This window comes from Nuphar pumila, chromosome 6 (assembly GCF_984573655.1).
Source record: "Nuphar pumila chromosome 6, dmNupPumi1.hap1.1, whole genome shotgun sequence".
NCBI lineage: Eukaryota > Viridiplantae > Streptophyta > Magnoliopsida > Nymphaeales > Nymphaeaceae > Nuphar > Nuphar pumila.
Window position 1 is genome coordinate 12329849 of NC_143254.1, and position 27768 is coordinate 12357616.

General features: G+C 37.6%; 1 protein-coding gene across 1 annotated transcript; it reads right to left on the reverse strand.

Annotated features, from left to right (window-relative positions):
- Positions 1 to 24071: 24071 nt before the first annotated feature.
- LOC149833986 (eukaryotic translation initiation factor 3 subunit D-like) lies at positions 24072 to 26889 on the reverse strand. The gene is made up of 2 exons (XM_090009916.1): positions 25941 to 26889; positions 24072 to 25170 (listed from the first exon to the last, which is right to left on the reverse strand). Exons 1-2 carry the CDS (start codon positions 26820 to 26822, stop codon positions 24367 to 24369), a joined length of 1686 nt encoding a protein of 561 aa, XP_089866042.1. The 5' UTR covers positions 26823 to 26889; the 3' UTR covers positions 24072 to 24366.
- Positions 26890 to 27768: the final 879 nt, after the last annotated feature.

Consider the following 27768-nt stretch of genomic DNA (forward strand, 5'->3'; position numbering starts at 1 on the left):
AACTCTATAGTGTAGCTGATGATCATTGAAAACTTGGTAATGTTGGCTTAGTGTTGCTAAGCATTAATAAAATATGAATGTGCCTGCAATAATATCAGGATTCAGGAGTTCTGCTGAACTATCATTTCCCATAGTAATTCTCGTATTACCAGAGAGCCGTTTTCTGATCGATTATTTTGTTTCTTAAAATTATAGTTTTTTTTTTTCGACAGAGAAAGCTGGGGGGTTAGGCCGACCCCAAACAGTTATACAATTGTACCATTTGGGGTTCGAACTTGCAATGTCCCAACACAAGGTGACGTGCACTAACTGCTCCTACCAGACAAGCCGAGCCCCCGTTTGGTATAATAAAATATGTTCAGTTTCATCTTTATTATTGTTCTGTCACTTTAATAAATTGGGTTAGAGATAGAAAGCTTACAAAAGCCTTAAGTTCGGGAAAAACTTCATGCAGGTCGAGGGAATTTGTACTTAATAGATGCTTCTGCTGTCTTAAGATTTGGTCTAAGAGGCCACACCTGCGCCCTAAATCTTCATTAGACAACATTGAATTTAACCACCATTTTTCTGAAAATCCAGAATTTTATTGACTTCTGAATTTTCTCCTACATCAGAACTGCTCTGGATCTAAAAAACAAGGGAAAAAAAAAGGAAAATTTCATTTAAGGGCGTATTTTTTTTCTCTAATTTCAAAAAATGAGCCTTTCTTGATATGAGCCTCTTTTCTCCTGAAAACTACCAAACAAAGGCTTACGTAATCATTTTTTTCATAATTAAATGTCCAAAATTCTTACCCTTGTCTTTTGAACGAGGATGAACAAGTATCCTTCAATTATAAAGGACAGTACAGGAAACCAAATCATGTTTTTCAAGATGATGGATATTAACTTGAGGTTCATATTTGACGGTTGGAAAACTGTGGCCCATATCCAGAATTTCAGAAAAGTTAAGCTCATTTTTTGGATTGAAGGCAAAAGGTTAACTCCTAAATGAAACTTTTTCTGAAAAATAAACATATGAAGGTTTCATGTTCTTGGTGGTCCTGAGCATCTACCTTTGCAGTTGTATGAAAATTTGAAAATCTAGTGAGTTCTTAATTTTGTATGCAAGGTGTCCTCAGCAGACATCATAATTGTATGTAGGTGGGACTAATCATTGATAAATAAAAAAATGTGCAACTGAAGTAAATAACATAAAATGAGAATGAGACACGTCAAGGAGAGCATTAGTCGCTTTGGAAAGTCAATGCACAAATCACTCTTTGTATATACAGGTTGTCTCTTTTAACAAAAACTAAACCTAAAAAATAAAAAATAAAAAAGGGGGAAATTCCCTGAGAAGCAATTGCCAACATCAGGACATGGTTGCCACTTAAAACAGAAATCCTTAAAAACTAATCAATGTATATCCCCTTTCTACAACCATTGTCTTTGGTTAGGTGAAGGGAAAACACCTTCATTATTGGTAAAATTCTTGAGGTCTCCCCCTGCCTACCAGAGAACACCCAGCTTCGACCTTGTTGGTGAGGGACACCGCCATTGATATGGAACTATAGTCATCCCATATCAGTAGGGGTGTCAACGGGTCGGGTTTATCCAGACTCGACCTGAACCAAACCCTATAGGATCCGGGTATGGTGATAAATAGTAAGACCTGATTAAGACTCGGGTTCGGACTCGAAGGTCCGATTAATACATTGACGTGGGTATAGTTTGTGAAATTTTATTCCAGACCCAAACCCGACCCGAGTTTCGATTAAGACCCGCAAATTTTCAATGTAAAAATGATAAAAAATATGGTTTTACCGGGTATGGTCCAGGTCTAGTTCATGTAGTTTTTATCTGATCCGGGTATTATTTTTCTTATATATAGTGAACTCGATTAGACCCGGTTCTGGACCTGAACCAAACCCAAAAACCGGGTTCAAGTCTGGTAACACCTGGTCTGAACCAAACACGACCTGTTTACATATCAGGTGAAAACCATAATTGCACCTGGCCGCAAAAGCAAAGCCCTAGTTGGTTCTACAATCACTAACACATCCCTGAGTATAGGCCTAACAGAAATTGGAGCACCTCTAGAGTCGTTCTGTTTAGCAGGTTGAAGATCTAAAGAAGCTTGGATCCTGGAATAGGAGGGGCAATACTCACATAATTAGATCATTTGTCCCCTAATAGATAAAAGAACAAGTATTTAAGGATTGTCTAGTGTCACAGGAGCAAATTTTTCACGAAGTTTACCTTCAATGCGGCCTGCACCACTTATCCAAGTACAGCAGCCTAGCTAACCCAAGGACAATCTAAGGAAAAGCACAAGACTTAGATGTGCAAGGGACACTTAGAAATGAATAGGTACACACACCCAACCCACAGAGACACTCTGAGTTTCAAAGGGTTAACGCTGGCTCGTTTTATTGCTATACACTTAACTTCCTAAATGCCCAACAAGGGTCTATGGGGAGCCAACATGTTACACTATGGCCTTGTACAAGTGTTTTGCGTTGCCTCACTCAAGGCCACTCTGATGCAGTTGACTACTGCGACACACAAAGATCAGGATCACCTCCTTCATCCAGGAACTAGTCCTTAGCACTGTTTGCAGACCGTTGTGTCCTGCAGCCCAAGTCTTCCTGCATACCTTCAACAGCTCTCAGCCCATCTCTGGCCTCTACATGAGCTTTGCTTGTGCTTCACGTATGGATGCACATCAAACCGAGATGGCTTGAGCTCGGCTCGAAGCTCGTTCATATTTTAAATGAGCCAAACTTGTACATGGCTTTGAGGCTGAGACGAGCAAATGACCCGAGCTTGATCGGCCTACTGAGCTACATAAGGCTCGGATAAAAGTATATATATAATATGTTTGCAAAAAAAATCAAAAAGTCATTGTTTTGATAATGGCCAAGGCATTAGTATTTTCCTCAAAAGGTGCTGACTTCAAATTCTCCATTACGTTTTTCATTGTACGTTAATCTCGAGGATTTTTAGTATGTAATATGTATATGTTCTTTTCGATCACAATAAATAAAATACATGATATGGCTTGGTTGTGGGTTACTAGTGAAATGTTGGAAGAGGTTGGGGATTGAATCCTATATTTTCAAAAATATTTACAAGATGCAACTTTTTTGGAATGTCATTTAAGCTCAGCTCAAGCTTGAAACCGAGTCGAGTCTGGACAATGTCATTCAAGTTCAGCTCCGAGCTCAAGCCGAGCTTGTACAAAGGCATTTTGAACCGAGCCCTTATGTAGTACACATATATATATATAACACAAACAAAAAACAAAAAACTCATGAACTCTAAAGTTTTCACTAGCTGGTAAGTGCCTGTGAATTCAAGGACTAAATCTTTGTTAAAAAAGTTGTACATTCAAATAAACCTAATACCTAAAACGTACCAAATATTGGACTGAATCTTGTTTGTTGGGAAACTTGCACCCACTCAGATAGACCTAAAAATACATGAAACTCTAGGTTTTAAAACTTTGAACACTAAGCCTTTGGTTTTACCTGGCCAAAATGGCATCAAACTCATAGAAATTGTGCCAAAAGATGACACAAACTTTTCAAAAAAAAAAGAAAGAGAGGAAATAATATATCAAAACAATCAAGACCTACTAGATCAAATCAGTTGACTCATGACTGACTACACATTTTGGCCCTCATGAATTTGGTCATGTTCCGCATGATGGCAAAGATAACCTCAACGAGAAGTGTGGCTGCATGTCACCTGGCACTAGCAAGTTAATGGCTAAGTAAGCCTGTGATATGTATAACCCAAGGTCTTCATTTTATAACAAATTTCGACCTCAAGGAGTCGCCAAACTTCAGCTTCCGCAAGGGTGATTCCCATGGGATTTGAACCTAGACTGCCCATCAAACAGTCTAGGCCCTATTCCACTACCACCAACCCCTTGGGTCTAAGGTTACTTCAATATTGCCAAAGCCTCATTTTGGACATGTGAACCATGAGCCCTTATGTAGTACACATATATATAGTTGAACTATAAGGGTATCTTAAACATATAGAAATTAGAACATAACACCTAACCAAATACATGAGAGAGTGTCCTTTTACCACCCAGGTGGTATCCCATGTGGTAAGCGGGGTCCTGTGTCAAGTTGAAGGACCCGGATCGAATCCCTCTGCCACATGGGAGCGGTTGTTGTTGTTCGGGTCCGCCTGACCCAGCTAGACTTTCAAAAACAAATACATGAGAGAGATGTCATCAATGGGCCCAGCTAGCTCACGAGCTAAACCTAAACGTGGAGGCAAAGCAACCGATGGCTCTTTAGTTCTCAATAAAAGGGGTCATACAATTCATAAAACTCAAAGGAACCCTCTCTCTCTCTCTCTTACCGTTAGTAGGCTTATAACAGAAGAAAAGCAAGGCAGGAAAAAAAGGTAAAATGGCGAAAGAAGCAGCAGCAGCAGCAGCAGCAGGGTTCTTCAAGAGGACAAGGAAGCAGTTGGCTTCGAGATTCAGTCTCAGCCGAGCGTGGAAGCGGTTGGAGTTGCAATGGCCCTACTTCCACTTCTCCATTGTGGACGACATCTTCTTCAAGATCATCTCCACCTTCGAGCTCATCGCCCTCGTCTCGTTTCTCTGCTTCTACTTCCTCTGCTGTGGCTGCAGCCTCTGACATCAACCATACCAACCATGAAAAAATACCCCTTTTCTTGGCAATGGTAGTTGTGCTGGTGAATGTGGCCTTTGGTAATGGTGGTAGTGGTGTTTTTTGGGGTTTAGTGGTTGGAGGGAAAGAGGGTAGAAGATGTGATTCACGGTGGTTCAGTAAGCTTTCTTTTTTAGTTTTTTTTTTTTCCTTTTCTTTTTCCTCCATGTAAATAATTCAATGTTAAGCAATTTTTTTCTTTTCTCTGTTTTTCTGTTTGATCCTCTCTCTATTTTCAGCGTTTTTATCCTTGTCTGTTAATCTTTTTTTCTTAAGAAAAAAAAATGAGAGAAAAGAACTATAATATATTCATGAATTTCAACGATACAAACAGGTTGGTGACAAACTGAAGCTTTTAATGAAGTCCAGATGATATGAAACCTGACCATGTTCATAAAATCCATCATTTTCAGGATCTTGGTTGGTTTTTCTTGTTTTTGAATGTACTAGAGAGGTTCATCCCGAGTCATCCCTGTTCAGCCCGCCAACAGGTCCTTCGCAACAAGGCTTGCTTGTATTGATCAAGTCAAATGGGAGGCGTTTTAACATTTTTTTTCATCTATAAGAAAGTTCTTGGCTGGTCCATTTGATTTTTCCTTTTTAATCTTCCTCAGGGTATGTTCTATTGCTATGCACCTCTCCACGCGGACACTGTAATGGTTAAATAATGTCTAAGGCCATTTCCTTCTTTAATGGTAAAATACTTTTATGGTTTTTTTTTATAATCCAAGGACCCCCTCCCTCCCCCATCATAGAGCACACGATGGCTGGCCTCCCTTGGTAAAACCCTTGAGATCCCTCATGCGCATTGGAGAGTACATCAAGCTTCTACTTTAGGGCAAGGATGCCACCCATGGGTTTAGAGCTCATTGGTACAGAGACCTTAGATCTCTTTTGCCCACCAAAGAGTACAACCATCTTTTGCCTAACGGCGAAGGACACATACCAGCGGCTCGAACTTGTGGCATTCCTTCATCTCAGCTTGGTGAATGTTCACGATTTTTACATGGGCTTTGAAGATAAATATTTGAGAGAAGTACAATAGATTCAGCGAACTTTGCTCTTTTTATTATTTTTTCTTTTTTTATCACATCTAATACGGTAGATATCTGCAGGTTTTATTTAGTGGAAACAGGCATTTTGATTGCAAGAATCTGACCTGTTAAAATTGGCGGCAATTTTTCTTGATTTTTTTTACTAAAAAGATATGTTTTTTCATGAAAAAAAAAAACATGATTAGAGGGTTGTAACCCACTAAAAGGACCATGCTGAACACATGTACGAAGTTAGATCGAGTCAAAACAACTTGTGTGGTGAGATTCCAACTATTACACCAAGTATAAATCCCCCATGTTGGGTGTCCTGATGCAATCTGCTTATTTAGAAATGTAGGATAAATTACATCTGCACTGTGGGGATGCAACAGTTTAACCAAAAAAGCAGAGTAATTTATAATAAAACATTGTAATGGATAATGTGATTTTGCAACTTATCTTAACAAGAAATCTGGCTGGGTGCAGTCACTAACACATAAAACCAAGATAAGTTGGGATATTGTGTTATGGAGAACAAGGCAATGCACTTACATAAGTGGGTATCCAAACACCCTTTATTTGGATCTATGGTTTTTGGGGATGTTGATGTTCCAGTGTAAAGCCTTCATGATTCAGTTTGCCCATTTTTAGCATTGTTGAGCTTCTAGACTTGATTTCGATGATTACAAAACTATTTAAGGATTAATTTTCTATCTTAAGTGTGCGTACATTTAATCTTACATTATTTATAAGGATTAAATTTCAGTTGTAAAAATTCTTTTAAAAAGTGTTAAAAAATCACTTAATTTAAATAAAAACTTAAAATATATATATGCTTAAAATGAAGAAGAGTCTACTCCAGAAGAGATTCAGAATCAACTTCCAAAAACTAAAAAAAAAAAAGTATAGAAGAGTCTACCCTTAAGTCAAAGAGTTGACTCCTAAAAATATATAAATATAAAGTCTCAAAGAAAAAAGAATCGACCCTCCGTCAAGGAAGAGTCAGTCCTCAAACAACCGAATGCACACTTTTTTACTATGCATCAAAGAGTTGACCCTCAAAAATCAAAAGTCAACTATCGGAGAATCGAACGTAGACGGATTGACTATGCACAAAAGAATCGACCCTCATAAATGAAGAAATGGTCGTCAAAAAACCAAACATACACAGATTGACAGTGCACAAAAGAGTCAACCCTCATGCAACCGAATACATACATATTGATTGTGCACTGAAGAGTTGATCCTCAAGAATGAAGAGTCGATTCTTGTGGAAGCTAAAGTTATGAAAGAGTTTAACTTTGATTTAAAAAGTTGACTCTCGAAAAAAAAGTGTCAACCCTTGAAAAGTTCAGAGTCAACTTTAGGGTATAATGGGAGGATTTTAACAATCATATAGCCATTGTAAAAGTTGTTTTTCATCCCCAACGACTCTCCAATAGATCTATCTCATCCCCAGCTATAAATTGATGATAGAAAACTATACTAGGATGGCTGAAAATAATGTATATACTCAAACTCATCAAGATTCAAGCATTCATGCATTTTAAAGCTCTCCAACAACTATATATTCAATTTTTATCTATTGTATTGGAATCTTTTAGGTTTTTTGTATTGGGTTTCACTCACCCTCGTTCTTTATTGTGTTGTGATATTGTATTATGTAAAGAGTGATCTATTTTAACCTTATTTTGTATTGGTAACTCTAGGGTTGAGCTACAGTGAGCCAAAAAAGCTCATGTTGGTATTTCATAAGTGGTGTAAAATGATTGTATTAGTAACTAACATTGTTAAGCTAGTGGTTTAGTGGAATGCGCTCACTGCTAAGATGATATAGACTAGGGTTGGCTGAACCTTTATATATTGTTTGTCTTGCTCTTCATATTACTTAAGATTTTTCATTATTTATTTTTGTAAAAAGTGAAAAGCTTTTATACCCAATTCACCCCCTCCCCCCTCTTGGGTGTTTTGCCATGCCAGGACTCAATAAGCATGTTAGTTTAGTTAGTTTGTAACTTTTTTTCTCAGTTTAGTTTCTTTTTTAACTTCTTTTCTGTCAACCATAGTTTGAGTAGATTTAACAAAAGTAGCTACTATTAGTCAATTCAGGCACATGACATAAACCTTATAATGAACAGAAATGCACATTGAGCTTTGCTTGCAATGAAATGATCCAAGACTTGTGTTCAACTTCCATTTGAAGGATTCATGTTGAAGGTAACAAATAGAGATATTTTTGTTTGAAATATAGTATTGAGATATTTCAAAAATATCACAACACACACTCTCTCACACACACATTTCACCATCATGAAAACTAAATTCTAATGATATATTATACACAATTACAACTACAAACCAAGGTTGTCAAAAGAGAAACAGAAACGAAAAACAACTTGGGGAACCAAAACTGAAAATGAAAACCTTTTCAGGCTCACCACACACACATACACATTATATATATATATATATATATATATATATATATATATATATATATATATATATATATATATATAGATAGATAGATAGATAGATAGATAGATAGATAGATAGATAGATAGATAGTGTTTGTTTACCATGATATGATGTTGTTCTGATGCTAAAACTAATCATATAAATGTATTTAGCATGATTTATTTACTATATTATAAAATTTTATCATGCCTAATTAACATAAACGTGTTGTCAGATTTACAAAGAAAGATCTTCCTTGCCGATTGGAGATAGTTTCTTATTTAGCTTGTGCATCAAAGTCAAAGGATTGCAATCCAGATATCAAACTCTCGACCTCCCTCAACTTGAAAGCCTTAAGCCGACCCACCTAGCTAGGTGCATGAAGCCCTCGTGGGCATCAAAATTTTATGACTTAAAAAGTTGTATTATGTCATCCTTAACAAATAGACTGCACGAATACATTTATGGGATTAAATAGAGCAGGTGGTTCACACACACACTAGTTTGATCCAGTAAAATAATATTGGATTTGGATGAATCTGTGTGGATTTGGATAGATCAATTTAATTGAGTATAAATTCAGTTAGATTAGTTTTGGATCTAAGCAATGCTATTAGATCTTGTTATACTTAAATGGATCTAAATATATCAAGTTAATAGGATATGGATTCATATTTTATTCAGAGTTTATTTTGGTTTTAGATAATATAATGCCATGATATGGGATATGGATCCAAATTTGATTTACAGACGAATCAAGAAATATACTGGCAGATATGTGATATAATTCTAGATTTGATTCAGGTTTTGTGTTAGCTCAAGATAATATAATGCCCGAATATAGAATATGAAACTAGATTTGATCGATGGATAATATCAAGATTGAATATTGGATCTAATAATATGTTTTGTATGGATCCTAGTTTGACCAAGATAGATCTATATAAGAATAATGGTGGACTTAAGATGTGGATCCATTTGAATTTTAATATGAATCATCTTGAACTTGATGGATAACATCTCAAGTCGCATTTGGATATGGACTCATACAAATTCAATAAATTTAAATCTAGATTTTTTAAGTGGATCCAGTAATGAATCTGAACTTATATATTCACAAGCTTGTAAATATATTAGAATTAAAAACCAAGCATGTAAATCACATCCGTATGGTTAGATTTAAGAGAAAAGAACAGAAAACTCATGAAAATCTCAATTCACATGGAGGATCTCATATTCTAGTAGCCCTATATATAATGTTCTTAGTTGGGCATCTTCTTTGGGCTATTGGTTTCATGTTCTTAATTTTCATACGTCTATTGGCAAGAATTGATTGAAACTTTAGCTTGTTTCTTAATAACTATCCAATACCTAATTGTCTTATGCCTTATTAGTATATCGATGATGATATAAATTGCAGTGCAAATATGGATACAAGCTAATGAGGTCGGATAAAGTCTAGCACTAGTCTTGACCAGACCTCCAAATCAGTTTGGCTGGACAATATACTGCCCTGCCCAACATGGTAAGTTCTATGTCGTGCTTAAAGGGCAGGCCACCTTCAATAAAGATATATTGGCCATGCATCATACAATTAAGTGCACCTATATCATACACAATTGGAACTAGGAGAACCAGCCTTAATGAAATAGGATTCAAGCTTGAAGGGAGTACAAACAAACTCAATACCCAGCCATAACCAGCCCATCTGCATCTATGTGTATTACTAGAGCAGTGAAAGGACTGATCTCTTGATCAAGGTTCCATCATTTGTAGTCATTGATCAAGTCTTACTCAAAGTTCAAACATTGTGTCTATGCCAAAAGACCATAGCAAAACCAGAACAACACAGAGCATTCTTTAAGCAGTGTCATCGATGGTTGGGATATCCAATCTGTTTGGGTAGGTATCAGTCTTGTATATTCATGTTCTCATGTTCTTTGGAAATATTGTCAGAGCAAGTGGAATTCCTTTGTTTTGGTGTTCAGGCTTGAACAATGAATTTGTTGTAGTCCATTATGTCATACTTGTTTATGATCTTTCGTGACAAAATGATAAATATATATTATATACTGAAATTCTAAATTATAAATTGAATACAAACTTACTTGCATGTATGGAGGGTAAAATGGCGTGTCCGAGTGTCGACACGGGTACGAAGGGAAAAATGGCAATTCTCTCAAAAAAAATTACATTATGAAAATGTCAATTTTGTCCATTCAATCTTTACACACCGCACATTGACAAAACTACCTACAACTAATTACATGACAAATTCAATACTTGACCTTGACTCACATCCCAAAATGGGTTTACACTTTCAACATAGTATACTTTCTAATAGTCATCTCAAAGTTTTACCAATTGGAGGTAGTCGATGTCATATATATTTAGATTATATTCAGTTTATTTTGAATTTATTATATATATATAGTCGTATTTCCATACTCACATTTTTTAAAATTGTCATGTTGTACCCTTTGTACCCATGCCCTGGTGATAGTTTCATCCCTATTTGCCTAAGTTTTAAGGAATGATTTTTTAAGAAAAACTCTATTATATTGATGTCATGAATTGGCATGGAACTCAAGACATTTCAAATCGTAATTCAAATGCCAAATCAAAATGTAGTTGAATAATAACAAGATACAAACTAATACAAGTTTTGTAAATAAATGAATTCTTTCATAGTAAACAATAAAATATATAAAATAAATAAATGCATAAAAACCTCACTATAAAGTACACTAAGAACACTAATAAACCTAGAACTACTCATCACTCTCCGAGCCACAATATGCACACACACACACACACAATATATATATATATATATATATATATATATATATATATATATATATATATATATATATATATATATAGAGAGAGAGAGAGAGAGAGAGAGAGAGAGAGTCCTCTCTAATCGTTGGAATTAGTTTTCAATGCCTAGAAGAGAGTCAAATTTGGTTGACTTTATGTATATTGTATATATATATATATATATATATATATATATATACAAAAAAAAGATACATTAATCTTAACACCACCCTCAAACTTATGGTGACAAATCATAAGTTCGCAATTACAAAAGAAAGAACTCATTTACATAAAATGTTTTTATTGACTTCATCAAATTCTTTTGTTTATTGCTTCCTTAAAAGATGCTCTTGATCTTCAATCATATGCTCTATTATACAAAGGGTTTTTAGGATCTTCAATATCATCAATGCTTGAGAACATAGAGCTAACAAAACATCCCAACTACACACACACACACACACACACACACATATATATATATATATAGTATCCAAAAAGATGAGTGTTATGACAAAATATTTTTAATAATAATTTGAAGCACAAAATTTTAAACATAATCAAAAAGTTTATATGAAGTCATAAATATAAACCTTTAAATATCACAAAAAAAGATCAAAAGAGAACAATTAAACAAGACAACTCACTAAGAAGTTAAATCCACAATAAGAGAAAATAAAATATTCATGAAGAGGTTTAAAAAAAAACAATTTCATACAAATGCTCAGCGAAAACAAATGAGAAAATTCAAAAATCCTACAAACAATAAATCAAGAGAAATGATATCTTGCAACAATGGCAAACATGGATCAACAACTATATCAAGTTGTCAATAAGCAAACAACATAGATACAAAGATGATACTTTAATGTGTCTAAGATATACAAAGGCTCAAACCTATCATAACAATTTAAATTTCAATAATTGTAACAATATCTATAAATACATTAAAACTATATCAACCTATGCAGGCATATTATCATGTATAAGCATATTAATGAACCATGTAATGATTTAAATAGAAAAACAATGAAAATGCATATAAGGGCAATAAGAGAGTAATATGTAAATGCCACTTATGGGCCAAACACTCATACACAAAAAACAAACTCACAAGAGCCAATATATATATATATATATATATTACCTCACAATAATAAGCTTAGAAAAAACGTGAAGAGATTTTTAAAAAAAACCCACATATAATAAAGTTTAATATCATAAAAGAAGAAATGATATTTATAAATCCCAACAATACTTTGATCACAACAAATAATCACCTCGATCAGGCCTCCAACTCAAAACCTCAAAATCCAAGTGTATCACCGCATAGAACAAGAGATCAAACACAAATGTTAAAAATAACCATAATAGTGACCAATAGTACTGGCTATAAGCTACAACCATAAGAGGTGCACATACATCACCTCACAAATAATTGCAAAATTTTAAACAATATCAGTTTTAACGGGTGTACATAACTCACCACACTAATAAAACAAAATCTCTTATCCAAGAGGTGTCAGACACGTCTGGTTTTGCTATCTCTCTCTCTCTTTTTCTTCTTTTGTTTTGAGACTGCTGAGTAATCATGTTGTGGTGGCCATCTTGCCTAGCGTAGAAGGAAGTCGACATAGCACGAGTCAGGCCAGCCTTAGTTGTATCCCAAAAGCAGAATCATGTCACATCCATTTTTCTGTAGATCGCCTTATAACATCTTTTCCAACACCAGATTCTTATGATCTTAAGAGTTTCTCTATTTGAGTTGTTTTTCTTTTCTGGTTCAGCTGATGACCTTACTTTCTTGATGCAAAGATATGCATAAGTGTTGCTGGTACTTGTTTAGATTTTACGCAGAATTTCAGATATTTGTTTCTTCTGTTTGAATTGTTACGGTTTGCATTGATGCCATGACAACAGCATTTTCTTGTATATTGTTTCTGTTAATGGCAAGAATAGCTGTCTCTGAACATAACTCGGTACAATCAAATTCTAAATCATCATCAACATTATAAATTGCAGTTAATTTGTAACACATGGTTTGAAATATAGCAATACCATGCTTGATAGGAAAAGTTTAAAGACAATGGAGATTTTTTTTTCTTTTTTTCTTTTTACGAGGAACTCTCACCGAGAACCATAACTGAAAAGTACGCGCATCCAGCTTTAATATTGTGTTTATATTGAGTTCATAGAGGAAGATAAGCAAACAGTAGGCCCTTCAAAGCGTTACAAGAGATTGCCAACCATGGATGCTAACATGAAGAGCAACAGTATTCAATTTTTCAGCCTAGCTGCTTTAGACGAAGTGTTTTAAGAATTAACTTGAAGCCTAGTCGCTAATTAAATACCAATTGCCCGTTCTGACCTTTAAGAAATATAAGTGGATTAAAAAGAAACTTGAAAATAAGCTGTTGATATGAAGGGATGGAATTTCCATCATTTGTATGCTGTATGTGTGTATATTCTTAATGTAACAGTTTTTGGCGATGTGAGCTTCATGTTATGGGTTGGGAAAAAACTTGGCCATACAATTACTTTTTACATGTTCTAATATAAACAAAGGGTTGTTTATTATCTCGTAATGCTAATTATGCATTAGTTTTATGAGAGTGATAAAGTATGTTTAGGGTTAGCTGTCAATGGATCGGGTTAGGGTTGGTCAGAATTGATCGGACCCGCCCATATAACTAATAACCGGGTTTGGGTTTTGTCGGGTCACGAAAATAGAATCCCAAACCGGGCCTAATTTTAAAATTTTATTATATATATGTAGTGGCCTTAAGGGCAAGGCCGTCTGAATGCATGCCAATTGAAGTTTGGACTTAAAATCAGATTTGGCCTAGCCTGCTTGGTTCTGTTTAATCTTGGTCCTAGTCTTGGTTTGACTCGGCTATTGTTTTGCCATTTTGGATTATTTTAAACCTCTTAAAGAGAGTTTTTATTGCCTAACATTTTGGGAGTTTGACCAACCAGTCAAGGGCCATTTTGGGCTCAATTTGAGTGAGCACCTTGCCTTAATGTTTTTATGCATGTTAGGAAGTGGGCATGCTGGTTGTTTGGGCCTTTATATATATATATATATATATATATATATATATATATATATATATATATATATATATATATATATATATATATATATATATATATATATATATATATAGATGCAAGCTAAACATTGGTCAATGGACCATTATGATCCTATTGACTATGCAAGGCATCACGTTAATTTTGATTTTATTGAGTTTCTTTTGATATTCACTATGCATATAAAGTCAATATTTTGTGTGGCCTTTTGTTTTTATATTTATACCGAGAAACCACCCGCAGGATCAGAGACCTAGCTGTGCTAGTACTTATGATCGTCGTCCTGACAATGTAAAACTCTGTTGGCTTACCCCTTGTCCCAAGGGAGTCGCCACACTTCGAGTTGCGCAAGAGGTGAGATTTGAACCTAAACTGCCTGCCTAGGTCCCATCCTGCTACGCCAAACCCCATTGGGGCAACAACATTTTGTGTGGCTTGTTTAGTAGGAATTGTATATTGAATTTGGGGTCTGCCAAATAACTATTTTATATAAGAACTTTAAAAATTGATAGTGCATGCACAATGATGGAAATGGAAATGATAATGATTTAGATAGCACTAATTTTTGGCACAATACCTTAATTAGCTGCAAACTCAAAAATATGGCAAAATGGGAAATTTACTTGCCAGTTTTTCACCTGAATAATTAGGTACTGTGGTCAAAATCTCTTGATTTTTCAGGTGACGACTTAATGGCACCTGGTTTTTTTCAAGCGACAACTTACAAAAGTGGTTGTGGGCCTTGTGCTCAAGGCACCTAGTTCTCCAGGCCACGAAAGGGTAAAAACTCATCAAGAAAAAACATGAATTTGCCATGTTTGTCATATTTTGAGTCATGAATTTGCCATGTTTGTCATTTTTTTCTCGGTCAGAACACGGAATGGTGCCAAAAGTGTCATCTTTTTCAGAAAAAAGTTTTTGAGCTTTATACTCGATCCAAAGAATAGTTTTTGTTCCTATTAAGCAAACCATGCAGAATGCACCATGCCGAGCGCGTCTATGGGTTTGGTTTTTTGTCTTTGGTAGGTAAGCTGGGGGCAGCCTTTGTAGGATTGGAAACTGAAACTCCTCAGAATGACAGTTCAATCTAATTATCTAGCTATCGCATTTGACCTCATCTATGGGTCAGATTGTGCAAATAAAGCTTGCAGTTATTGCGGTTATGATTTCCCACTAAGCAGTAAGAGAGAGAGAGAGAGAGAGAGAGAGAGAGAGAGAGAGAGAGAGAGAGAGAGAGAGTATCAACATTACCACTCATGAAGATCAACAAAATATTGAACCCATGAACCAAACAAGATAGAAAACAAAAATAAAACTATAGAAAAATAAGAAGCTAGAGAAAAAGAAACTACAAACAGATAGCAACAGACAACAAAGCCAAGCTCAACCAGGATCCGCTGAATTAGAAGGAACCACGGATGAGTGAACGTTGATCAGAGGGAAGAAGAGGTCTTTAAGATGCATACGTAGAATCACATATACATCAATCAGGATTTTATGGACAAGATTATTAAGGACGACCAGAATTTGATGAAAAATAGCATCATTGCATGCCATCCAAACAAACCACCAAGTAGTAAGCAACCACGTCTTCCAAATCAGTCTCCACCGCTTGCATCGTCTAATTCCAACAAGGCCCAGGAGCAAATCAAGCGCAAAAAAATCCTCTTTGACAATTACATCCAGAGATCTTCACGTCCTATTAAATAGAGCCACAAAGGTTGGGCAGGACCAGAATAAATGAGAGGTAGTTTCTTCAGCAGCTTGACAAAGCACACACCAGCTAGGAAACTGAAAACCCAACTTCTTTAAATAATTGTGAGTCTGAACCCTATCATGTAAAATTAACCAAGCCAAGACCTGAGATCATAAGAAAGGGCCCTTAGCCCATAACACACACTTAGGGAACCAATCTGCCCTTGGGGAAAGCAACGATCTATACACTTTGTGGGTGTGGAACACACCATTTGGCGCAATCACCCATTGTAACCACTGATAATAATTTTCCGCATCCCCAATTTGATCTCTAAAGAACAATAAGGCTCTCAGCCACATGCTTCGCAAGTGCGAGATCGCCAACCCCCGGGTTCCATGACAAAAAAAAGATAAATCAGAAGCACCATATTTAGCATAAAGCAAACAAGCACATGGATAACCTGGTTGATGGGTCATCCAACATTGCTTGGCCACAAGAGCAATGCTCCTCTGTCTTGGAGAAAAAACACCTAAGCCAGCCATACGCCTAGGTAACACCACCGTTTGCCAACCAACCAAATGACACTTACCCTGGAGTTGACACCCAGACCAAAGGAAATCCACCATTAAACGGCAAATCTGCTTCTCCACACCCACAGGCATCACAAACATTGACATGAAAAATTCAGGGATAGAAGAAAGAACATGTCTGATTAAAGTCAGATGTCCAGCGATAGAGAGATAAGACGTCTGCCACGAAAAAAACTTGTTTTCCGCTTTTTGAATAGTTGGAGCCCAAGCAGCGGAGGAGAGGCACTTCACTTGTAACGGCAGACCCAAATACGTCATCAGCAACTCAGAGATTGCGTAATTAAAAATTCGTTGTCACGCGCCTCCAGTCGCAAGCCATTTCACCCTTACCCGCGGCTTTCATCTAATTTTCTCCTTGACCCTCCAGTTTTTCAAAAGCGTTGACAACTCAATGGATCTGGCCTGCAAACACTGCAGATGAAAATCAGATAAAGACTCCGGAGAGGACATAATTTGATACAATGTTGAAATCTCTTGCTCCCAAGCAGTCATTTGCTGAAATTTAACCACATCTCTATTATGGAGCCAAGATTTAATATCCTTAGCGAGACGAGACAGCTTCTCATGACACCGGATAGTCGCCCACTGCTCATTTGAGGGTTTGTTCCAAGAGTCCGAAATAATCGTATGAAAGTCTGGCTCTTGGAGCCACCATTGTTCAAACACAAAACTCCTAGCGGATTTAAAATCACCCCCCCAAAGAGTGATTAACTGACCATGATCCAAAATAGAAGGAGCTAGCAAGACACACTTGACATCGGGAATGAGATCCAGCAGATTTGGAGTGACAAAAACCTTGTCAAGAACTCTGCAGCATGGGTGAATCCGCCTATTCGACCAAGCAAAACGCTTTCCGATAAAAAGAATAGGGTAAAGGTGATGCCAATGAACAAAATCTTGAAAACCTCGCATAGATGGATTGAGAAGAATGGGGTTAATTATTAGAATCATGAATAGACAAAAGGCAATTAAAATCCTCCATTAGAAAATAGTACCCCCCGTTTGAAACGATGATCTTATTTAAGTCATTCCAGAAAGCAGACCTAATGACAACATGATTAGAGCCATACACAACAGTGACCACGACTCTCCTGTCGCTGTCTTGCAAAGTGAAGGCAACTGACAATGAAAAAAGACCCATATCTAGCTGAGAAATTTGTAAAGACTGCTTCACCAAAATAAGGATACCACCGGCAAGGTTGACCGCAGGCTTAAAAAAATAGTCAGCACCCCTCCATATACCAGAGGCAACAGAATGAGAAACGTCATCCATCTTGGTTTCACAAATAGCAATCAGGTTGGGCTTCTCTTGTCTAACCCAATTAGCCAGAAATATACTCTTTGCGGGTCAATTCAAGCCCTTGATGTTCCAACAAAGCGACTTCATGACACACAATAAAAAAAAATCTGGGGAGTGTGTGGCCTCGACGACCTTCGTGGAGACCTGCCATCGAAAGTCGTAACATTAAGTGGGTTGCTTCTACTACCACTGCTAACGTGTCGATGCCGAACAACCCCTGCACACTCAGTAGCCCTCGAAGAACCGATAGAATCACCCCTCAAATCGGAGATAGCACCAAATGAAGGACCTAGGGAGCCACATACGATAGTAGAGACTGCCAAAATGGTAGATACCATATCGACAGTTATATGAAGCAGCTGCGATGAGGAGAGAGAGATATCAAGCATCTAGGTTACCTCTTCAACCTTAACATCCAAAGGTGACAGAGGGGGGGCACTATCGAGGAAGGGGTGGAGTGAAAGAGAGAGCCACACATGGAAGAGTCACACCCCCCCCCAAAAACTACATGCATCCTTCGCACAAGATCTCAGTTGTGTCGCGCTAGACCAGGAGCCACATACGAGAGAGAGAGAGAGAGAGAGAGAGAGAGAGAGTTTTCTTGCTGAGAAAAAAAATCAAGATCTAACCTCATCGTTGACATAGAATAAGCTTCTTAAATTGATATCATCTCTAATCTGATGACTATCCATTGCTGAAATGCTTTTACATTAAATACTTGTTCACCAATTTTACATGTTGATGGTCCATTGGGCTCATGCAAGTGGCACAAGCATTTGGCTTAAGCAAAAAAAAAAAAATATTTTTTAGAAAGCAAACATTCTCATTATGAATTAAAAGTCAAGATAGAAAGATTTACAGTGAAGGTTGTAAGTGATAAGATATGACTCAAGATGAGATGGTGATTACATTGATCACTCATCCCATAATTAAAGAGCGAGCACTATGGACATTACAATAGTAACCGTAGACTAAGTACATCTTCAGGTATTTCTCCTTGAACACCTTAGGCATTACTTGGAGTTCACATTTAATATCTCAATTTCAGTTCTTTTAGGTCACTCTCGAGTACTAACTTGATACGGGGCATGAGGAAATGCCTCTTCAAGTAGATTGAGCATCACAAAGTGTCTGTGCAAAGGTACGGTGAGCCACCTTAATTGATGATTTGAAGACCATATTAGAATGTAATGGAGTAAGATCAGGCAAGGGATCCCTGCTGCAAACTTTAAACGCTAGCGGATAGCATCAACTTCTTTCTCCGAAACAGGGCAACCAACAATATGAACATCAGAAGAGATATGTTTCCTAAGAGGAGAATCGCCATCAAGAGCAACAGCAACCTCAGTGGAGCTCTCATTGTTTTTCTTTTAGTTAATCAGGTCAACTAAGAAAGCCAAAGTTTCCGAGTAGAATTAGCAAAACTGTGATTAAAACACGTCTTTTTCAATAAATCTTCGAAAACAAGAAAAAAAAAACTGAAATTCTGTCTTTTTCAAAAACATCGACAAAAAAAACATGTTCTTTAGAACACATATATTTATATTCAAAGGAAGTACATTCCATAAAAACTCAATTATGGACCCAGTTGGATTGGACCTTGGTTCAGATTACAATGATTCTTGAATCTGAATCTCATAGTTCTTACATCCTAACTTCTTTTTCAAGGAAAAATTTTATATATGAGTCCATTTTTTAACCTATTTTATAAAAATAAAACCAAATCAAACCCGTATGCAATGTTTGCTGATTTTTTTGCAATTCGTTGTTTTTTTTTTTTGATATTTTTTCAGCCTTCTTTTTTTATGGAAAACCTTTTAATTAACACATTTCGTACTGTTTGCCTGTTTTTTTTTTTTTGCAATTCCTTTTTTTGTGCTATTTTCAGCCATTTTTTATGAAAAACTTTTAAATAACACATTTCATACTTAACAAATTTGTGCCATTTCATGTGGGGCTCCGGTTGTCTGGTAGGAGCAGCTAGTACACGTCACCTTGTGGTGGGACGTTGCAAGTTCAAAACCCAATAGTATGGTTGTATAGCTGATAGGGGTCTGCCTGACCCCAGGTTGCCTTTAAAAAAAAAAAACTATGCTTCCCACACAGAGGCGTAGTGGGGTTGGGCCTTAGCTATCAGACGGGAGGTCTAGGTTCGATTCTCGTGGGCGTCACCCCTTTGTGCAAGCCGATGCTCAGTATAGGCCGTGGGGACGAGGGTCCTAGTCTTATAGTTTTGTGCCTCTGGGATAATGACGGTAGGTATGGCAGGGTAAGCCAGTGCAACCAGGCCTTTGATCCCAGACGTGAGTTCTTCCAGTAATATTGTCTTCTATGATAATATGACATAATAAAAAAAAAGATGATCCCTACGCATTATCTAAATGGTGAAAACGGCTTCTATGATAATATGACATGGACAATGTCTAGGATTGTGTTAGCCAAGAAGTTAACTTTGTCCATCTATTTTAGAGAGCCAAAGGACAATATTGTCTTCATTTTGTTCGGATTGCAATTGTGATCTCTCTCAGCCAACTAGGTAAATGGTAAAACTAACATTACTGCAATTTTAGGGCTGCCAATGCATCGGGTATCTGATCCATCAGGGTATATCTAGACCCATCCAAATAACTAGTTATTGGATTCGAGTTTGGGTTGAGGTATTGTCAGGTCAAGAAATGAAATCTCAAACCTAGATCTATATAATTTAAGGAGCTTATTTTCACTAAAAATACATATAAAATACTTAGCTCAGGTTGGGTCGGGTCAGATATTGACAAAAATCATAACCCAAACCCAACAAGTTGGTCAACCCGAATAACTTGGATCGTCATTTTTTATGGCCATACTCCTGTATTCGAGTTGGGGTTGGGTTGGATACCAATGCAGATCCAACTCTTTGACAGGCCTATAATACATTGATATCTAAAATGACCAAAATGTCCCTTGCAGAGTTTATCTTGGGTAAGGTATTGACACAAGTAAGATTCATTAGAAGTTAGCTCAGGCTTGGTTCCTCAAAAGCCCATTCAAGCTTAGGGGAATGGGCTGGCTCTGCAAGGGATTTTTGGCCAAGTGGGTTAGGTTGAAAGATGTCAAGTTTAATATCCAGTCGGCTTAAACCATTTAGGTTGAAAGATGTCAAGTTTAATATCTAGTCGGTGGCCCTTGCTGCAAGGTCAAAGCCAACAGAAAACTATTTTCAGTGAGCAGGAAAAGTACTGGTGAAGTCTTACACCATAGACATGGAAACAGGGCCATAGTCAAGATAGCACCTCTCGGCCCATAATGGAACATCGAAATCATAGTGTGTAGCTTCCCTCCATTACCGACAAAAAAGCTTTTGGGAATGGGCTCAGGCAGTCCTTTAGGGTTCAAAACAGTAAATTTTAGCGAAGCACTTGTCTGCAAGTAATACATTAATATATAACATCCACGTAAGGGCATTGAACAATGGAAAAGTTGACAGGAAGAATTATCTGTTGGAACGATATCGTGATCAGGTGTATGAGAGTAGATGTTGATTTGGAAAGAATGCCTTCCAATAGTTTTACATTCAGTAACAATGGCAATCCATTTCACATCAATGACTGTTACTGGCTACTAAAGGAAACACAAATACCAATTATAGAGAACATGATACACAAAATCACTTACCACCAATCCTGTTGGCCACAGTCAGAAATATGATATGAGAAAATACATTTGTCATCATGAATAACATTTAGTAAATATGCATTGTTTTCTCCAATCTAGCAAAATTCAGAGTACTTTGTTTCATTTTGGCTGCAGAATAAACTGGTGGAGTCTTAATAGTTAATATGCAGCTATTACAGACTGTCAATCCAACAAATAAGATATGAGTTGTATGATGTAGGAACAATTTCATAGGATATTGAAATTTGTTCAACAGCAGTACCAAACATAGACATTCTGAATAGTGTAAATTGAAATTTCCAGATATAAAAATTAATGCAAATTATATGTATAGCAATGTGTCCATGGGAACATGTAAAATTAGTAGCGCCTGTAAATGCACTATATGAACAAATAACTCAAGGATCACCGGACACTGGACAGAACATCAAACATGCAGATAAAAGGAATGTGAACCAAAAAACTATTTTAATAAAGAAATAATAAAGAGTCAAAACGTAGATAAATCCAAGAAGTAGAAGATTGAAGGTCAATAATTACTTCCTATCATAGTCACAGATATCGGTCGTATTTTGAAAAGAACATCCATATAAATATTTCTTTTGGAAAAACAATTTAAAAGGTAAAATATCATGACATTTTTCACATTTAAATTTATTGTGATATTTTCAGACACTTTTACTTGTATATTTCATTTCTACATTTTTAAATATGATTTTTCTAGTTTCTTTTATATTTGTTACATTCCAAACTTTTACTTAGAGAGTGAGAAATTGATAAAACAACAGACTTTTCACTTACTTTTTCATCCAACCCATGAATAAAGCCTTCGGTAGGACTCACAACTCTACCAAATGGAAACGGAAACTCAACATTGCCCCACCTGTAAAATGAATTTAAAAAAGGTAATTTATATAGGAGACCAGTGCGTAGTAAGAATTCAAATGGGCTACTGAAGCAAGATAAAACCATACTTCTTGAAATTCTTGAATGTTGCAGTATCATCCAGCTCTTATCTCATATCCAATGGGTATGGCTCTCCATTGACTTAAGTAAATGGATTCATTTCTAGGAAAGTGAAGTCCAGGTCTGGGAATGAAATAAAAAGCAATGTTGTGACCAGAGATTAGAAGTATTAAGCCATGATTTAACACCACAACCATTAAGTTGAATGGGAGATCTTCCAAATAGGGCTATCTAATATACCTAAAAATAGAGCAAAAAACACCCTTGATAAAATTCTCAACTTTTGCACGAAAATATAGGTCTAGGAGAGTTAGCATGCTGAGTTGCAACTATCACATTAGCATATATAACTAATTTTCAGGAACTGTCAAAACTCCCAATTTATTCTGGCTCCCAATTGCTAAGTTGTATGAGAAAATAGAATACCATCAAGAATGTCAATGTAATGCACCAAGTAAAGATCAGTATAGATCTAAGCTCTTTAAAAAGTATGCATGAACATACCCTGTACTATATCCACATATATCCATGATATTCCAGCATACCTCCAAAGGAAGTGTCACAATCAATGGGGACCTAGATCAGATGTTAATGATGTCTCTGTTAATGGAACAAATACAGACTTCACCTAAACAGCACAAGTACAGAAGCACCAAGCACCAACCATCTGTGAATGTGATAACTTTCATAGGGTGTTGCAAACATGTGAAAATGCACCCTGTTAAAGTGATTCCATCTGTGAATGTTGAAGCCTCAAAACTTTGTGAAAATTTCACACACGTTTAGTATAACTTTCACAAGAGATGCTGTGATAAAGCAGTGACATGACATGACAACAAATTCTCACATGATAAATTTTCACACAAGTCAAATTCACAACCTAAAAGCAAACATCAAAAAGTTGTGTACGAGAACGTGAATAATGTGATAGACATTCACCGGGACAAAACTTTCACATCTTTTCTTAGTGCTCAAAACAAACATGTCCCAAATGTTATGATTTAAATAAATTGTATTTTTACGTCAAAACCATTCCATCCAAATTATAACTATTATATTTCTTCACACAAAGCTGGTTATTTGGCATAGGAGAAACAAAGAATTATAACTAGGATTAGCATCCATTGGACAAGTGGATAGTGGTATTGACCAATAGAGAAAGAAATTTATACCTTAATTGCTATCTCATAAAGAATATCTTGCACAAAAGTAGTATGCTGATGAACTTTTGTGCAGTTATTTCATGAATGCTCAAAGCATCTGAAATTACCTCTCGCTTCATCAGGAGAAAAATGACAACCAAACCATTGTCTCCCTATGGGTAGAAAGAGAAGATCTAGTCACATGGATGATCCACATTCCACAAAGTTCTCAGCCTACCAAAGCAGAATAATTTAAATTATACTTGATATTGCAACACAAAATTGGCAATGGTGCACTCGCTTAAGTTTTTCAAGACTCAAAGATTGTGCATGTGCATACATTTGAATCATTTTGTCAAAACTTAAATTATGTGAATCCACCTGTCATTACAGAGGTGAACTGCTTTTACAGTCAATAATTTCTTGTCCTTTACCCTACACCCACTCATATACTGGCAATGCATGGAACGAGAATAATTAACAGCAATTACAATATCATGCAATCTGCTCCCTCATACTGTCATACATGATCAAGCACGAGGAAATCACTACCAAAGGAAACCACACAATGTTTAAAACAAAGAGTTTCCTGAAAAGCAAGCACAAACAACCAATGCAGGCTAAGAATCCCAGAATTTTAAACCATAAACGTGAAACCATTAAAAGGTAAAATATCCAAGTCTTTTTATAAGAGAAACAACCAACATAATAACCATAACCTGCCAAAATTAACAGTTCGCCTTCTCTTTCAAATAGAAAAAACTTCTGATGCTCTAATAAGCTTTATCCTTGCTTTTTAAATGCCAAAAACAAAAAAAAAGGACAACCAGAAACAAACTGCAACAATATCCCAACTCCAGAAATATGGAAGAACTACAAAAATTCTATTAGGAAAAAACGAACCCAAGAAAAGAATAGGGCCTATTTCAGAATTACTCAAACATCAGCATCCTTCTCTTCCAAACCCTCAGTAGCAGCAGCAGCAGCAGCACCTTCTGCCTCTGTGGGTGGCTGCACTTGCTCCTCCTCCGGCAATGGCTCCTCAACATAATCATTCTCAAACGCATCAGCCGGCACCTCATATAGCCTCACCTGTGGCTTTGACGGATCCTTCACAAGCACATACTTTCCTTCATTGAGCTTCAAGCAGAGATCCACAAGTGATTTGACAATCCCCCACATGTTTGAAGTATTCAAATTGATCTGCATGGCAAATTCCCTGGGCTTGTACCCCTGAACGCTGAGGATGACATGATTAAAATGGTCACGATGGTGTGCCCTTGAGACATAACCAAGCTTCATCACGTCAGCACCTGAAAGTAGTGCCTGTGAAGTCCACCGGGCAAGCTTGTTAGCGTTGTTCTTCAGTTCAGTTGCAAGGACAGCTCCTCGTTGCGTCTCAAGCTTCTGTCTCCAATCGACCCCGGAGTACTTTGGATCAAACTCATTCAGTGCATTGATTGTGAGAAGTGATCTCCCACCCTTGGCATCCACCATAGCACCATGGACCTCGCAGCGGGCAACAAGTGAGGTGTTCTCATCAAGCTTCCACCGACGGTATCTGTATGCAACAGACGCTGGCTCCTCACTCTCACTGGCAAATGGGTTTGGCTCGTCAAAGGCAATCCGATTACCATCACGCACAAGCACCTGCTGTGAGAAGTTCTGGTTCACATATGCAGCCTCAACGCTGAGTGAGTAGGCAGAGTTGATGTCCTCTTTCGCTTCTGGAAGGGGTTCCTGCCAGCATGGTTACGAACAAGATAATTTGGAAACAATTTAAAGGAATCATATCATCAACCAATGGCAAACACAAACACGACAAACTGTGAAGGAAACTGTCCATTTGATGAGTTCTAAATATGTTTTTAACGGGAAACACTTCTCAACCGATCCGTAATGGTTATAACTATGCTTAACGGCATTAACAACAGGTCTCAAAATCATGTGTGCATGATTTTTTACCAATATCACACAATACAACGCAACAATTGCAGATTAAAAAGCAGAATTAGAACAAATTTCCTAGCTTTTCATGCATCATTAACAACTAAAACGGCTAATGAAATTGAAAAAGAAAATCCAACAAAGGATGAAGGAAAAACAGATAATAAAGATAACAAAGCTTTAAATTGTTTTCATGGGGGTATTTTGAACGCACCCCACTTATCCAGAAAAACCCACGATAAGTCAGAATGCGGAACTATGAAGATCCACAAAACCACGATAAATTGGGATTTTTGCACGATGGAGCACAATGCAGATTGCACTATTCCAAGTATCTGAATAAATGCGTACTCCAGATGAACCCCTGAACGCGATTTTCTAGAAACCCATTTTAATGGGTTAATAATGGTCACAAGTCGATACATCTAACGCGGTTCTGATCCCGTTTTTAACACGATCCAGCGCAAGCCAAACATTGTGATCAAAATAACGTGATATTTTTTCGGGCAAATTGAACTAACAGGGAGGCTGCAAGGTAAACCTCAATTGCAGCAATGCGGTACCTGCGAGGTCTCATTGACAGAGAGAAGGTCGAGCTGGGATCCGTCCCGCTTGTCGAAGAAGAGCTTGTTGCCGACCCTCTGCACGACGACATCCCACGAGTAGACCGAACGAGGTGCGCACATGAGCGCGGCGAGGATCGCATCGGTGGCGAAGACGGTGGCCTTGTCCTCGTTGGCGAGGCGCCGGATCACGGGGTCGTCGGTGGTGGTCACCTTGAAGAAGGTCCGATTCTTGAACCTCTCAAGCTTGCGGTCGCTCTTGGGGTTCACCCTGTCGAAGGCGCGATCGTAGAACTCGACGGCGCCGCAGGTGACGAGGTCCTCAGGATCGCCGACGGCGTAGCTCAGCTTGGAGAAGGTGGAGAAGGGGATCTGGTCCAGCATGGTCCACTCAGGCTGGATGTCGACGGAGGAGCGGAAGGCAGCGGCCTCGCGGCGCTGCCCCCCTCCGGCGCGGTTCTGGTGGTAGAGGCGGTCGCGGCGGAGGCGTTCCTTCTCGGCCTCACGGCGCCGGGCCTCCACCTCCTCATCTTTGCGCTGGGGCAGCTGCTGCCGCTGCTGGAAGCGCCACCTGGGGCCGAAGCGAGGGTGGCGCGGCACAGGGCGGCCATCGACGAGCCGGAAGGAGGCGTCGTTGTCGGCCGCGGCGAGCGAGTCGTCGCCGCCGAAGGCGAGGTCGAAGACGGAGGCATCGGCGCCGCCTCGGCCGCCGGCGGGCCGCGAGGGGAAGGGGTTGCGGGTCCAGTCCGCGATTCGACCCAGCTTCTCGGCCTTGGAGAAGGGGGCGTAGGGTGCGTGGCGAAGGTGGTGGCTCTCCAGCGCCTCCGGCGGACCCCATCCGTCCGGGTTGTACGGCACCGCCCCGACGTCGAACGCAGCCATCGTCTTCGTCGATCGGCAAGAGAGAGGGAGAGAGAGAATAGGGTTTACAAGGGAGGCTGAACGGGTTTGTGAGGGTTAGGGAGAAAGAGAAAGAAAGAGAGAAAATTGGGGAGAACAGGGTTAGAAGAGGGTATAATCGTAACTTATCTTTTCTAACTATGGCCAATGTCTGACCATGGTTAGTTTGATACCATCTTAACAGTTAACAGAAGGCTATTTTGTAATAACGGTGAAAAAATTGGGGGCCGACTTGTAAAATAATATAAGGCAAAGACTATTCTATAAATCGCCAATAACACCGAGCCATTATGAAAAAATCCCTTTTTTTATCACCAACTTGAAAAATGATTGAACAATCATAACCCTACTTAGTCGCCTCAATTTTGATAAAATAATTTTATGAAAAATCAGTTTTAAAATAAAGTGTTTCAGAACTTTTTCGAGTCTAAAGTAGGTTCAAACACATTTTTTACCTTCAAAACCATATTTTTAAGATTTTTATAAAAAAAAAATGAACTAAGTCAGAGATAGGGATGGGGCTCAGCTCGTTTACTAGTGGATTGAGCGCATAGCTCAGCTCGTGTTCGTGTTTAGATGAGTCGAGCTCGGCTTGTCCCTGAATGAGACATGCCGAGTTGGCTCATGTAAAAACATTTCATGTTATTTATATATAGTATATATATTTTTATGTATTATACTTGAAAACATACATCATTTTTTTATAAATTATACTTAATAGTTCATATTTTATAAATTATACTTAATAGTTCATATTTTATGTATATATTTTTCATTTATCCTTTTTTTATATATTTTTTATGCATTCTTTTTTTATATATTACATAAATTATATATTATCCATAAAGATATATATAATTTATCTACACGAACACTATCGAGCTGAGCCAAGCTGAACACCTTGTATTCGGGCTTGACTCGTTTAAGC

What these genes read in the sequence shown, in the direction of transcription:
- LOC149833986 (XM_090009916.1), bottom strand. Translation starts at nt 26,822, where the DNA reads ATGGCTGCGTTCGACGTCGGGGCGGTGCCGTACAACCCGGACGGATGG. An exon ending in CTGTCAATGAGACCTCGCAG is followed by an intron (nt 25,171 to 25,940) that starts GTACCGCATTGC and finishes CCATGCTGGCAG; the next exon opens with GAACCCCTTCCAGAAGCGAA.